The following is a 16,689-nucleotide window of genomic DNA, read 5'->3' on the forward strand; positions in this document are numbered from 1 at the left end:
TTGTTAAGGTTTTTGTTTGTATTACTTATCGCTATGTATTTACTTATGAACACTTCTGAATTACTTCAAAATAGGGGCATACTTCAATAAAAGACATCAATTACAATTCATTTGTTTTCTTCACTCAACCATATATCAGACTGTCTTTGGTGGCTTGCATGCTGCTATGATGCTGGAAACCATGCCACCAGTAATTCTAAAACCAGTGGTCATTCATGGAAGAAAGTAAAAAGAGTAGGAAGAAAGACCTGGTGATCTGCTTCCAAAAATTAGTCCAATACAAACCCTATGTATCACAGCTGAATATTGTTGGATATATAAGGGGCTTCAGAAAGGTCAATGAAAAATGGAATTAAAAGATAATGGGACTTTTCCACAAAGTTTTTCAAGACCCCTAGTAATGATGGGACACTTTAGGATAAACACTGCACTGCTAACCAAAAGGTTGTTGGTTAAAATCCACCAGTTCTCCTTTACTGCAGTGCTGTGAGTCAGAGCTAAGTGTACAGCAGCTTTTAACAGCAACAACAATAGTTGTTGTTCATGAACCACCTGGATTGGAAGGCACTCACAGTGTGCCCCCTGGATTCAAAGGCTTTCAAAATACTGAGGGACTGCAACAATGAGCTTATGTGTCCCAGTGATTGTAAAGATGCTAGAGGACTGCAACATGTGTTATTCCATTGTAAACAAGGTTGCCATGAGCTGGAGTTGACTTGAGGGCACCTAGCAACAACATTCTGTTTCAAAATGTAGTCATAAATTCAGACCAATTAATTATAGATGATAAATCTTATGGATCCTATGCATTAGAATTATTTGTTGGTATTATTAGCTAGTCATGCATGTAACCTAACATTATATAGGAGAACTATTGTCATAGTGTGTTAAGCGTTGTGTTGTTAACGAAACAATTGGAGATTCGAATCTAGCAGTCGCTCCTCAGGAGAAAGAGGGACAGTGTGATCCTATAAAGATTTGTTACCATGGAAACCCTATAGAGCAGTTCTACAGTGTCCTGTAGCGTCACTGTGAGTTAGAATTGATTGGATACCAGAGGGTTAACCTAACCTTAACAGTATTCAATCTACCTATTAAATCGAATCAATACAATTGTAAACAAAATAGATCTTATCTTCAAGGTACTTTTTGGTATATTCTAGCAGAAAGTCATCATGGGAACCTCTCTGGAGAAATTGTTTTCTGCATTTAAATTTGACAAAAACTGTTTACAAAACAATACATCTAAAAGTTTCTAGGAAAATTTTGTTCTGCAGTTTCCCATGAGACTTTTTACTCTGTTGTACAACTGTGATAAATTTCATAAGTCAGATTTAGTTTATAAATTGTTGTTATTACTATGTCATCAAGTTAGTTCCAACTCATAGTGACCCTATGTAGGGTTCCCTAGAGCAGCTGGTGGCTTTGAACTGCCGACCTTGTGGTTACCAGTCCAGCACTTATCCTACATTGCTGTTGTTGTTATAAAGTGCTGTCTAGTGAATTGCAACTCATAGCAACCTTGTATAGGTTTCCAAGGAGTGACTGGTGGATTTGAATTGTTGATCTTGTTCTTAGCAATCCATTGCTTACCATATCACTATACTAGTACTCCTGCATAAGTAACGTTAAAATAGGAAGTTTCCCAATTAGGCCAGTAGACTAATGGATCACATGAGCATCAGTCTCCATGAACCTGTGACCTGAATGAAGAATTAGATGGTACCATGTTACTTGTACCAAGTACTACCAACTGCTCTGAAAGGGGTCGCATTAAAAACTACTGGATAAAGTTGGAAACAAATGTGGAACAAAATTCAAAATCATAATAAAGACCAGAAGGAGCTCTGGTAGCATAGTGGTTACGAATCGGGCTATGAGCCACAAGGTCAGCCGTTCGAAACTACCAGCGGTTCTGTGGGAGAAAGATGAGGCGGTCTGCTCCAGTAAAGATTTACAGCCTCGGAAACCCTGTGTAGGGTCGCTATGAGTCGGAACCAACTACACGGCACACAACAACAACAACAACAAATAAAGACCAGGTTTACACATTGGGTAGAGACTTGTGAAATCCCTGAGACTGTTTTCTTGAGATCCGCTTTAGGCCTGAAACTGAATATATCACTGTGACTCAATTTTCAAACAATAGACAGGTCAACAAGGTGAAAAATAACATCAGTGAAGTATACACACCTTAGCACAATAAACAATATGAGAGAAAAAAAGGCAGCATTTTTCCACGGATAAAGCTTAGAAGGCTGGGAGAGATAAGAAATAAGGGTGAATGGAAATGGTAAACACTGGGAGGAAGTGGATATTGCAATCAATGTCACTAATCAATATGTATATGAAATTCAGTGGAGACCCAATTTATTCTATAAACATTCACCTAATTGAAAATAAATAGTTAAAGAATATACATTTGCAACACTTAGCTGCAATTGTAATCCATTTCAGAGAGGTCAGCAGTGGTAGCTGGCACCATCCAACCCTGTTCTCCTGGTAATGGAACCTGAAGTTCACATTGTCCATTAGTCCTTTGGATTAATTGTTTGCTTTGCAAATGTGTTTTATATTTTAAAAATTGGCTTGGAATAACCTTTCATTAGGCAAATGTTTTGCTGTTTTTTTGTTTTATTTTGTTTCATAGACTACATTTGAGTCTATTTATCAATCATAATGAAAACTACGAATTTTATGCAGGAAGGAAAGTATACATAATAATAGTTGGCCTAAAAGGCATCAGATAGTCCATGGGTCTTTTAGTGTTATAAAAGCAACTACTGTCTTAGGCAAACCAATTTACTTTGACTCTTGTAAATGTGGAAAAACATTTTTTTAGATACAATTTTAGGAATGGAGCCCTGGTATGGCAATGCAGGATAATGCACTGGACTGCAAAGTTACTTTGAACCACAAAGTCAGCAGTTCAAATTCACCAGCTACTTCGTGGAAACACTATATAGGGTCACTATGAGTTGGAACCCACTCTACAACACTTAACAACAACAACAACAGTAACAACGTTTTTAAAAGTTGAATTTTATGGAGATGTTCTTAACTGATTTGAGTTTGAAGCAAGCTGACTTGAACTGAGGTGTTCTATTCTTTCAATAGCAAGATGCCCAAATGACCTGCGAAGGCACTGTGCTACCTGCCTTTGTTATGACAGTTTGTTTATTCCACTTTTGTCACAATCAATGATAATGCATTTTAGGTAGAATATAATGTAAGACATCTAATTTAAGGCTGAAGTTTTTAGCAAAGAAAGTAAAATAAACAAATAGATAACAGCTCCCCCCCCAAAAAAAATTTTTTTTCTCATCTTCTGCTTTGAGAAGATTGAATTGAAGATCTTATTTCTTTGCCAATTGTATTTTCTCTATTAGTAAAGTATTTGTTTTCTATATTCGTTCTGCTATTTGTACCGTAGAATACTGCTACCTTGCAACCTTTTTCCTCACTTAATGCTCTATCCTTGGGAAAGATGATGCCTGCTATACAAGGACACTATGTATGTATAGCAGATGGAAGATCTGTGAACCTTTGGGATAAGTTCTTCATACCATCTATCCTTCACTAAGTTGAAATAGTTACGGAATAGTTTCTGTGTACCTAGTGTTTTTGTCATTGTGTGTGCCATCGAGTTGGTTCTGATTTATAGTGACTGTATATTGGGTTTCTAAGAGCAGCTGGTAGATTTGAACTGCCAAAATGTGGTTATCAGGGCTGATCCTACACCTAGGACTCTTAGGTCATTGTTGTTAAGTGCTTTTAAGTTCCAACTCATACTGACCCTGTATAGGTTTTCAATGCTACAAGTCTTTGTGTGAGCAGAAAGCCTCATCTGTCCCTTTCTCAGCAACTGGTGGGCTTGAACCACAGGCTTTGTGTTATACAGTCCAGTGCTTATGCTATAAAACCATTGCACTCCCTGTAGTACTTTACATATTGTTTTATTTTATACTAAATGGTAGGGATGAGCTAGATTGAGTATAAAGTAAACATAGCCTTTGCCTTCATAGAGCTTACATTTTATAGGAGACTAGAAGAAAGCCCCTCATGTTAAATAGCATACTAGATAGTGGGTAGTGGAGATTCAGTAGTACATTTCTCAGCTTTTCATGGTTGAAATCTGAGTTTAGTTATCAACCACTGCATCTCCTATGCAGCCATCACTACCCATCTGTCAGTGAAGGTTTGTGTGTTGCTATGATGCTGAGCAGGTTGCAGTGAAGCTTCTACTTCTAAAAACCAGCCAATGAAAACTCTGTGGATTATAGTGGTTCAGTCTGCAACCAATCTGGAGGATGGCTCAGGACGAAGCAGTCTTTCATTCCGTTGTGAATGTGGTAATCATAGATCCAGGTGATTCAGTGACAACACTATGATGAATAAATTACAGAATACAGTGAGAGCAAGTAGCATGGATCTTTACCCTAGCTTAAAGGCAGTTAGATGAAAAAGCTTCCTAGAGTTTGGGATTTTCCCCAGAGTTTTGTTGTATGAGTAAGATTTAGCAAAAAAAAAAAAATCTAGATTATAGGTTCCATATCAAAAGCCCTAGAGGCTTGGGATAGGAGAATGTTCATTTTGGCAGGAAAATAGAGAGTACAAAGGTTGATGAGGTAGTTTGGGAACAGTTCAATAGAGGATATTGCAAACCTTGTTTGCAAAGTTTTAGACTTGATCCTAAAAGTAATGGAATGTATTGACAGATTTCATTCAGAGGAGTGCTGCAATGAGATCTTAGCTCAAAAGGCTAATACAATCTGATACAAGCACTTAGATTGAGAGAATGTAAATGTTGAGGTAGAAAATGTGACTTGGAAGCTGCTGCTCTTGCTGTAAGGCAGAAGTGACAGTTATTTGGACTCACCTTGTGGCAGTGGACATGTTAGATACTTAGAAAATTTGAGAACTAAATGTTGGGTCAAGGAACAGGGAGTAGTGGGGCATTTGGCATGTGGTTGTATATTTATCTTAGAAAAGATCGAATTGCCAGCCAGAAGATGAGTCTACTTTGGGATAAGAATATCCAACAACACCCAGTGGAATGGCATCCATTTCTATTACTGTGCTGATACTTTCTTCTTTGTACTTGTTAGGAGCCTGTTTTCCTTTCCCCCATCACTCATAGTTCTAGTATCTGCTCTATAGCATTGTCTGATCATTCGAACATCCATATTATCTAGAGGCTAGTGTCTGTTGGTGGTTTTGTTTTTACCTCTTGAAAATAGGTCATTTGTTTCTAGCATATCACATACTAATTTTGTAGTTTCCTGGATGTTGTGTTATGTTGTGGAAACTTTGATTCTTCTAGCATATTTAAAATTATAGCCCCATATTTTCTTTTTCTCCATGAAAACTGCCATTACAAAATATTAATTGTGCAGTTTTCCTGAAGGCTTTTGACCTACTAGGATTAGCTGGAAAACAACTAATAACAACAGCCATCCCATTCCTAATTTCAGCTCATTTTCTAAGTGCTGGTACCTATTCTTGATTGAATTAGGTTTTTAAGTTACTCTCTTATAGGAAAAAAGAAATTCCTAAAGAAAATCCCTCACAATTAATTGTTTTGTAGGATTAATTCTAAACCATGAATGTGAGCATTTAACAAACTGGTGACTTGATTTTTTACATTTTGCATTATAAACCTCTCCGTTTATTTCATGGTATTTTGATTTTTGTCATTTCAGGATCATCAAACAATTTTGAGAGCATGGGCTGTGAAAGATTTTGCTCCAAATTGCCCTTTATATGTCCAGATATTAAAGCCTGAAAATAAATTCCATATCAAATTTGTTGGTAAGTTTAGTCTGGAATGAGATCCTTTGAATTTTCTTACACTCCCTTTGTGATTGAAAGTTTCATCTCTCTGAAGTTACTGGAGAAATAGTATATCCATGATGATACAGGACAAGAAAGGACTTCCTTCTTATCATCTATTTGTTGTGAGGACTTTTTGTTTTTCACTTTTAATATGTAGCAAGATAACGTTTGGAGATTGAGTTTTCTTCATGTCTTTAATTCTAATTTGATGATTTTAACAGCTGAAATTACTGGGTATCTAAATAAGCCTAAAGAGTGATAAAATTTGTACATACTACTGACACAAGCTTTAAATACCAGTTCTTAAATTTATACATAGAAATATTTCTATGTATAAATATATTTGTTGTTGTTGTTATGTGCCGTGGAGTCGGTTCTGACTCATAGTGACCTGTACAGGGTTTCCGAGGCTGTAAATCTTTACGGGAGAAGAAAGCCTTATCTTTCTCCTCCAGAATGGCTGGTAGTTTTAAACTGCTGACCGTGAGATTAGTAGCCCCATTCGTAACCATTACACTACCAGAGCTCCTTAGAAAGATAGTACTTCCCTATATGCTATTAAAGGAGCTCTGGTAGCGTAGTGGTTATGAATTGGGCTGTGAACCTTAAGGTCAGCAGTTCGAAACTACCAGCTGTTCTAAAGATTTACAGTCTTGGAAACCTTGTACAGGGTCGCTGTGAGTCTGAACCGACTCCACGGCACATAACAACAACAACAACAACATGTAATATTAATCACGTGTATAAGATTACTATACAATAGACTAATATGTAAAAATGTTCTCAGATGTATTTTATTGGCAATAGATTTTTAAACAATTCCAGACAATAATACATGTGAGTTTTTGTTTTTTCTTGGAAACACTGCTTTTAAGATAATTGATCATATGAGATTTTACTTTGATCTGTTAGGAAATTGAATAAAATAGTGGTTGATTTTGTTCCTAAATGCTTCCGTAGGAGAAAAGAAAGAATTTTGATTCAGAGTACTTTTTGTATATTTCGTTTAAAGTACAACAACCTTGTTTCTAATGTGGCATTTTGTTTTAGTAATCTAAAGTGTTAAGTCATTAAGATCGAATTATCTTAGTTATGTGTCAGCAAAAAAATATTTCTTTCAGAAGGTACACTCATGTATTTTAAATGCTTACTTTTAGAGTATTATGTTTAAGTGGAAAGTAGAAAACACTGAGAAATTTCAAACTACAGAAAAGAAATGATCGTTATTTAATTTATTGTTTTATAGCTGCTAGCCTTTCCACTAATGATGTAGTCCCCTCCCCACTCAAAAAATAGCAAACAGCTTAAATCAGTGGTTCTCTGCTCTGGCAGAATATTAGTATTTCATTAGAAGATCTGTAAAGTATTTATCCCAGAGATTCTTTTTCTCCCCTCAAACTCTTTGGTTATTTTAACATTTCCTAGTTGGAGTAGGGAAATACTTCCTTAGATTTTACTTCTATTTTAGTCCCCTTTAAAATGGACATTTCTTTCTGGTTTTGTTAAAAACATTACCTCCAGGTTCATTTGATTTTAGCATGCTTTTGAATGTTCTCTAATAAACATTTATTAAATGGCTAATATATGCATTATTGTTGTTGTTAAGTGCAGTTGAATCAGTTGCAACCCACAGCGACCCTATATAGGGTTTCCAAGGAGCAGCTGGTGAGCTTGAACTGCTGACCTTGTAGTTCAAACAGCTTTGCAGTCTGACACATTAACCCATAGCACCATGCCAGGACTCCTTGTTGTTATTAAGTGTTGTTGTTAAGTGCCATCAAGTTGGTTTTGACTCACAGTGACCCTGTATAGAGTTTCTAAGGAATGGCTGGAAAGCTTGAACCACCAACCTTCTGGTTCAAACCAATCTTTCAATCCAGTGCATTTACCCACAGTGCTACACCAGGACTCCATAGTATATGTGTTAGCCCTAGCTTTATGAGCAATGTGGGAGATGAATGGCATGAAACAGTAAATTGGATATGGTATGGTTTTTGCTCTAAAGGTATTTATCCTCTATTTGAGAAAACATGGCATTTGGTTAACCTTTGACCTTAATGTTCTCAACTATAAATATGGGACCATCTAGTTGATTCTGACTCATAGTGAGCCTTTATGACAAACTAGAATGCCCCATAAGGTTTTCTGCTCTAATCTTTATGGGAGATGATCGCTAGGTCTTGTCAACCTAGGAATGACTGATGGGTTCAAACCACAGACGTTTTGGTTAGGAACCAAGCAGTTAACCATTAGGCCACCAGAAATCCTTAGAAACATGGATGATGCTACCATTTTCAAAGATTTTTTTATTGCAAAGGTAAGAAACAATACTTGTAAAAGTGGGACAAAAAGCAGTCTGAAAAGATCAGCTTTTGGTATTCCACCAAAAATAGATACAAGTCCCAATTTTACTATATGCTAACTGTGAGACTTTGGAAAACTTATTTAATAAATGATGAGTATCTCCATAATAAATGTGTGCATCTAAGCTCTGCTGGCACATTGGGTTAAAGCATTAGGCTACTAACTCCCAGGTCATTGTTTTGAACCCACCAGTCACCTGTTGAAATAAGGATGAGGCTCTCTGCTCCCATAAAAATGTAGTCTTGGAAACCCAAAGAAACAATTCTCCTTTATCTTGTAGGGTCACTATGAGTTATAATTGACTCATTGGAAGTGAGTTAAGTTAACCTGTTACTTCAACTGAAAATTAAAAGCAACAGTATTTCCTTTGTAGACAACTTTGTGACATTAAATGAAAGTATGTATACAGGATTGTTATGAATCAGAACTAACTCACCAGCACTTAAAGACAACAATATGTATTTAAAGTACTCCACCTGCTTTCTATTTCATTTATAATTAGCATGCAGTAAATGTGAACTGGAGTACTGGTGTGGTGCTGTGGGCTAATGTGTCATATCAGACTGCAAAATCGTTTGAACTGCAAGGTCGGTGGTTCAAGCTCACGAGCTGCTACTTGGGTCAGAATTGACTCAACAGCACTTAACAGCAACAAATCTAAATTATTCATCTATAAGATATTCGTAAAGAAAATAATTCCTTATTTTGATATTTAGAAAAAGAAATTTTTTGCAACCTTTCATCATACCTGATCATGACTAGCAATGAAAAATTTACTTAGGGAGTCAGTACTGATATGAGCACTAGAAAATATCCTGAAAATATGAACTTAGATTTGAGTTTTCATCAGTGAAATTGCAATTTCCAGTGATGAACCCTAGTAACCTAAATGCTCGTTTCTTTACCTATTAAATGTTCATAACATATACAAGGTCTTACTTCTATTGGTTAAGGTTAGCAATAAGCATTAAATAAATATTGTCTGTAATATATTAGGTATTTAATATATGTGTGTTGGATCTGATTCTTTAAAATTACATAGTGTTTGAGAAGATAGTTTGTAAGTTTGAATTTATCATAACTAAAATTCAGAATACACATTAGTTCTTTTTCTCTTCTATAGAAATCCAACCATAGTGCAAACTCACTGAACTAGTTTATGTTTTCAAAGTAAAATTACAGAGACTATTGCATTGGTTCTTTCAAATTCTTATTTTGTCATTATTTTGATACGTGCATTGGAATGAATGGATTATTTAAAATTCTGTCCCAGCAGTTTCTCTTGTTCTTGTTGTTAAAGTGCCTTTGAGTCAGTTCTGACTCACAGTGATTCCGTATAGGGATTTCAAGGGGCACCTGGTGGGTTTGAACTGCTGACCTTGTGACCAGAAGACCAATGCTTATCCTACAATGCCACAGTTAGTTTTAGTATTCCTCATTTATGACACCTGTTAAAATTCTTTTTAGTGGTGTCTGTGTTCTTTTAAAGCTGACTTTACAACATATCAGTGAAGTTCTTGTTGTGTTATTAAAAGAGGAAAGCGTGCTAGTTTCATTAAAATGTCATAAAAGCAGTTTCCATGATGTATGAGACTCTCAAACTAATATATTTTATATTTCAGCATGAAATTGAAAAGATAATGGACTTTACCTTTCAAAAGATAGTGTTTCAGTCTTGCTTTGTGTGTAAGACTGTTAAAATAATTGTCCCCAAGCAAAAATGTTCCTATGTCTGTGTCCTCTGTGTCCTATTGCAATGGGTCTTTTCAGCTCTTTCTATAAAATGGTGGAATCTCTTTTCACATCCTTTGAATATGGATTAGTCATGTACTTTCTTTGACCAGGAGAATGTGACAAAAGTTACAATGTATGACGTATGAAGCTAAACCTGTAAGAATCATACATCTTCCTCTTCCTTTTTATTGGAACACTACCTTGAGACTAAGGAGTTCTGGTAGCGTCGTGGTTATGAATTGGGCTACGAACCACAAGGTCAGCAGTTCCAAACTACCAGCTGTTCCACGGGAGAAAGATGAGGCTTTCTGCTCACGTCGTAAAGATTTACAGCCTCGGGAACCCTGTACAGGGTCGCTATGAGTCAGAACCAACTCCATTGCACATAACAACAACAGCAACAACCTTGAGACTGCATATGAAAAAAACTGGTGTAGCCTCCCTAATAATAAAAGTTCATATGAAAAGTGAAGCTTATCCATCCCAAGCACCCAACCTGAGTTCAGAATCCAGCTTACCTACCAGCCAACCCAATGAATCATATGAACACAGAGAATTATGAGGAATAAAATGGTAGCTGTTCTAAGTCACTGGTTTATGAAGTTACATGTTAAATAGCCATAGCTAATTCCTAAACAACTTCAAAGAGTTCATAGAAAAAAATTAATTATATTTGATTCCATTTCCCCACATTTTGAAACCCCCACCTTTCACTTAGTACTTTTAAACCATGCTCACTTGATACTATGCATTATATTCTGGCCCTGAGTATCATTTAAACAAGATTCCAGTTAACACAAGATCTAAGATATTTTGTTGGTGTTTAAACAGCTTCTTTAACTTGCCCTGAATTGTCTAGATTATAATATGTGTATTTTTAAAATCAAATATGTGTTAATAAAAGAAGCATGAAAAGAGAAGCTTCATAATTTGATTTATATCTGTATAAAACATTAGATAAACAATACAGCATTTAGAATGACCATTTGTGCTATTTATATATCTCTTTTATATGAAAAAAGCAACTGAGTAAAGTAGTACTATTAATTACTACTCCATTAATAATAAATAATCTCAACATTTTATTCATAGGATACAAATCTGCATGTATCTGAATTCAACAGTAGAAGCAGTATGCTCTAATTCATGCACTAAGAGAGCAAAATAAAAACAATGAGCTTAGAGACAGAAAGGAAGAATGAAATATCTAGTAAAGTAACCGTTTCAATAAAAGGTATATGATTATTAGCCAAAATATACTATAAATTACCATGATAAATTCAAGTAGCATAAAATAAAATTCACAGAGAACTTGATGACTTTTATAACAAATCTTCTTGGAAGAAAGGAAAATCTAAACTTTCTTTTTAAGAAGCAAATTTTGCTTTCATCAACTTCAGCACTCAACTTCTAGCTAACAGGTCTACTGAACCTACTCAGAAGCACCTCAGACAACAAGCCTGGTGATCTGCTTTAGAAAAGTTCCAGCCTTGAAATCCCTATGAAGCAGTTCTACGCTTCACATAAGGGGTTGTCAGGAGTATGAAATAACAAGTAAGAACAATCTCTTTTATGATAAAAATTTCAGAGTAAATTAATTAAAACCCAAACTCTGGATTTTCAGAGATTTACAGCCTTGGAAACCCTATACAGTGTTACTATGATTTGGAACCATCACAACAAAAGACAGTATGAGAAACAACTTTTGGAGCCTAATTTAACTGATAAACATAGTTGAGAAATTATATGCAAAATATCAGAAAAACCTGACAAGTAATGCCTTTAAAAATGACATAGAATTACAAAGTTGAAATTATTTTTAAAAAACAGACTATCTTGTTATCTGGGACAGGGTAAGTAGAGTAAGCAGACACTGAGCCAAAATTGCAACAACAAAGATGTAAGAGACTGAAAGAAACAGACACAGATGGTGATCCTGGAACCCTGAACATCAGAGGATGGGACAAAGTGGTAGAATGAGTGTCGACTGGAAGAGAAAATTGAAGAGGAGTGATAAGAGGGAAGAAAGACTGGTGGACTATGGGCTGGTGTGAAACAGTGCAGCCGTCTTAAGCTTTTGTAAGCAACTGTTGATACAGTGACCTGAAGGCACAGAACATGATCAGAAGTTGGTGACAAGAAAACAGTTCTCACTTGTTCATGTGGCTTCCTGGTAGATGGGGGTATTTGCAGTCCCTTCCCTCACTGATGCAGCAGCTAGTGGCACCTGCACCTGGTAAGCCTCTGCTCTGCTTGGAGTCAGGTGCCTCCTGCTGACCCCACTTCTGCTTCTGGAGACATGCGAACTCCCCCTGAACTTTGCTACACAAACAATGAACAAAGGACTAACTATATTCACACTTCCTTTCTCTATCACATCTACCAGGAGACAGGTGCTGAGTGTCTAAGAATACACCAATGTACAATCATCTACTAATATAAACATGACACTAAAAAAATGTCTCAGGGAAAACAGACAGTTTCAGCTTACACAAAGAAACAAGACAGAATGCCTCATACAGTGACCAAAATGCAGAGTCAGATACTATAACACCAGCAATGGTATGTGAACTATCTGATAAGGAATTTAAAAGAATGCTAATTAGACAACTTCAAAGGACTGAGAGAAAGATGGAGGAAACTACAAATAAAATCAAGGAAAAAATAGGACTAGATCTCAACAACAACTGGTGAGTAACATACATGACTATATCACCTAGACTCAAGTAGACGGAGAAGTATGCCAAGTAAAAGAGACCTGTAAAACTGGAAAGAGAAAACCAGAGATATAGTTGCAACAACAACAGCAACCATACCATAAAGTAAAAAGAGAGAATAGTCCAGTTATAGAACTTCCATATGAAAAGGAAATCAAATAGATGTCACGAAAATAAATAAATGAATGAAAATAAACCTAAATGTAACCCTAAAAATTAGATTAAGCCTTACTCCTAAACCCTAGCCCAACACTTATCTCTAATACTAACCTTAGTCCTAACCATGACCCTAACAATAAACTTAAGTCCTAGGCCTAGTCAAGACCTAGCTACAGTCCAAACCATATCCTCCACTCTTTACTCCTACCTACCTGCAAAAACCATGTGGGTTCCATGTCTGACTTCTCTGGCTTCATTAGGGGGAAAAAGAATCAAACTAAAAATCAGCCCAAAATTGATTTCTATGAAGCACAGGTCAGACATGCAGTCTTTGTTACCCTAGTCTGACACCAGCCATCTCTCCTGCAACACTCTCTTATTAACGTCTGAGTTCAATAAGTCATTGCAGTGGCCACACAGAGCTCACAATAGTACTCAGGATTATGGGGTTTATTAGGGAAGTGAAGAGGACACAATTCAAGATCAGGAAAACTCAGGATCCTGAAGTTCACCGGTGAGGAATGCTCTTGTCTGCCATACTGGAAGCACACCTTTGGCCTATGAACCATGTGGCCCCTAGGCCTCTGCTCTGCTCAGGCAAATGTTACAAAGCTCTTTTAACCAGTCTTTGAATGCCCAAAGGGCACATTCTGAAAGCCAGTTTCCAGAACATTGGCACTAAGCTTTACTCAGTCCATGGGTTTATTGCCTGCAGCTGCTCTTTCTCTCCATGCCACTGCCTCGTTTGTCACCTCTGTTGTCATAGCTTTTCTAGGTTGGAATCTCATGCCCTACTCATGCTCTTCCTTCTTGATAGACCTGGAATCTTCTGTTCCTGCTTCTGAGATGGTTCCTTTTAAGCCTAGCTAGATGGCAAAACTAACCAATCCCAGCCTTAAGAGTTCTGTATACCTTATTTGCATAGTCTCACCCAGTCTCTTGGTGGTAATTAAGAAGACATTGGATTGAAATGCTGTATCAAATAAATTCAAAGTACCATACCAACCCTCTACCCCAAAAATAGACTATCTTATTACAAAGAAAAAATCAAATCATTTCCATAGAGGCAGAAAAAGTGTTTGAAAGAAAGTTGAACATCTTACACACACACACACGCAAACAAACAAACAAATAAGTACTGGAGAAAGCTATGAGTAAAGAATAACTTTTTTTTTTTTTTTTTCTTTCCTGTAAATTGTAAGGAGACCAATAAGGTTGAAGAAGCAAACACAAAGAATGATTATTGGAATATGAGAATTAAAAGTGCCATTATCCACATACATGCCATTGTTAAGTGCCTTTGAATTGATTCTAATTTATAGTGACCCTATATAGGGTTTCCGAGGAGCAACTGATGAATTTGAACCACAGACCTTCAGGTTCAAACTGCACGGTGCATTAACCCACAGTGCCACACCAGGACTCCATCCATGTACATAAGATTCTCTAAAAAATCAAATCATTTTTTTTTTCTATGTTTGCCTTTTCCTCAGAACATCTTATCAACTTATATGAGTTTCAAAATTAGTTATGTTCATCAAGTCTACCATGAGCTCTAGTCTTGTGTATTCAACAACATAGTCAATCTTTCCTATTAGGAGTCTAATAAACCGAAAAAACAAAAACGAAATCTCAAAACAGTTGCTTTTGAGTGCATTCTGACTTCTGGTGATCCTGTGTATTACAGAGTAGAACTGTGCTCCATAGTTTTCAAGTCTTGAACTTTTGGAAGCAGATTATGAAGTCTTTCTTCCAAGGTACCGCTGATGACTTTAAACCATCAACATTTCAGTTATTAGGCAGGTACTTAATCATTTGCAGCACCTAGTGACTCCTCCTAATAGCCATCTCAAAATCAGTGTTCCTAAAAGTGAAATTAAGTCTGATCCAAAATCTGTTTCTCTACCAGTCTTCCCTGGGTCATATACTTAGAACTCATGCCAAAAATCTTTTTATATTCTACATCTAATCCATTAACAAGTTCTATAAATAACACTCCCTGAATATCTCAGCCCTGTCTATTGCAAGGAGCAATATTGTGGTATTGTAGGATAAGCACTGGACAACTAACTGCAAGATTGGTACTTTAAACCCATTAGCTGCTCCTCAGAAATCCTGCAAAGGGTCACTATGAATCTTAACCAACTCAACAACTCTTAACAACTACAACCTTCTACCATAACCTTAGTGCATTTCATGGTCATCTTTCACCTGGGTACTTACACTTTGCTTTCTTTTCACTTTTCCTGGCTCTTCACAAATTGTATGTTTTCTAGTCTTTACATTCCCAAACACATTTGCAATAATGATTGATACTTGTGTGGTGTAACAGGTATGTATAACATCTTCATACCCATAAACTCACTGTTTTCCCCTTGTGAGTAAATAGATACCTCCATTTTTACAGTATTATTATTATTTTTCTAAAATCATGGTAATTATGTTGTTGTTGTTGAGAATATCAATAGCAGAGGATATTCTAGTTCATCTATTTCTACATATACAATGCAGTGACATTCTTTGAGTTCTGCAACCATTCTCACCCTCCTTTTCCTAAATTTACACCCTTCTAAGGTTTCCATCTTATCTTTTGAGTTGCTGTGGTCAATTTGATCCTATACAGCTAGTTCTTAACAGATTATAGCGCTCAAGGCAGACATTTTTTCATTAGTTAAACTAAGTTGTTTTTGTTTACGTGTTTTGGATTTAAGGTTTAAAATCATCTCAAGGCAATAATTTCAGGGGTTCATATTCCTTTCATGGCGCCAGAAATTTGGAGTCCATGAAGACTGAAATTGTGTTCTGCATTTCCCTCCTACAGTTTCATTATTTTAAAAACATTATTTCTTGTGCTTTATTGTTTGTCAACTTCCATTATATAAAAGCAAATGGTCATGTAGCTTTGACTATGTTAATATTTTCTAGGGAGAAAAATTTTTCCTAGTGCTTTTGTAAGAATTGACAAATGGTATTGAAGCATATGGTAGGTGGGTAGGGATAAAACAATGTTCATAGAGATATTCAGCTGCAGAAAGAAGTTTGCTATGTGTCTCCTAGTGAGACTAAGTTACTCAGAAAATCAATTGGAAATAAATCTGTGTTAGAGCAGTAAATGAACGGCTAACTGTAAATTAACACTTTATTCTTACAACACTTAAATAAAATGTATCATCTGTGAGTTATCACTTCCCTCTACTTTGCCATCTAATTTTCTTTCTAGTACTGGGTTTTCAAAAATGTTTTACTTCATCTTAACAGATAGAAGAATATAAAAAAATCAAATCAGTAAATTTTTATCCCTAAGTAGGATTAAGAATGGAAAAACCAGTTTTAAATGGAATTGTGAATTATCTATGAGTTTCATTTTTCATATTTTAATTAGGATGTTGCATAAGTAGCATAGTGAGAGTTATAGTTCATGAATGAAATGTAGAACCATACCCCAATGGTAAAATGGTGATTGAGTGAAATATATTCTACTTTGCAACTAAAACATGTGTGGAAGAATGAATCATTTTACTAGAACTGTAGGAGTTTGTTCTTCTGGGAATTCAAAGCAATCAGTTGCAATAAGATGTTAAAAATACAGAGAAAAGTTAAGTGCGGTTTTGCCAGCAATGTTAAGAGTAGTTTATAAACATTTGCCTTTGTTATAATATATAGTCATTACTATAGTATATAGTCAAAACATAAAAAAATATATGTCAATGTGTGTATATATATGTGTGTGCACTTATATATATGTATTGGTATTGTTGTTATGTGCCATCCGGTCAGTCTTGACTCATAGTGACCCTGTATAGGGTTTTTGAAGCTGTAAATCTTTATGGGAGCAGAAAGTCTCATCTTTCACTGGTGGAGTGGCTGGCAGGTTTGAACT

General features: G+C 36.0%; 1 protein-coding gene across 1 annotated transcript in view; it reads left to right on the plus strand.

The window, feature by feature from the left end:
* The window catches only part of KCNT2 (potassium channel, subfamily T, member 2), a 728,083-nt gene that overhangs the window by 441,161 nt on the left and 270,233 nt on the right, over positions 1-16,689 (plus strand). Inside the window, exon 11 of the mRNA XM_006834237.1 lies at positions 5,703-5,811. Coding sequence (XP_006834300.1) covers positions 5,703-5,811 — 109 coding nt within the window. The remainder of the gene's footprint in view (positions 1-5,702; positions 5,812-16,689) is intronic.

The sequence above is a fragment of the Chrysochloris asiatica genome, unplaced genomic scaffold (assembly GCF_000296735.1).
Source record: "Chrysochloris asiatica unplaced genomic scaffold, ChrAsi1.0 scaffold00009, whole genome shotgun sequence".
NCBI lineage: Eukaryota > Metazoa > Chordata > Mammalia > Afrosoricida > Chrysochloridae > Chrysochloris > Chrysochloris asiatica.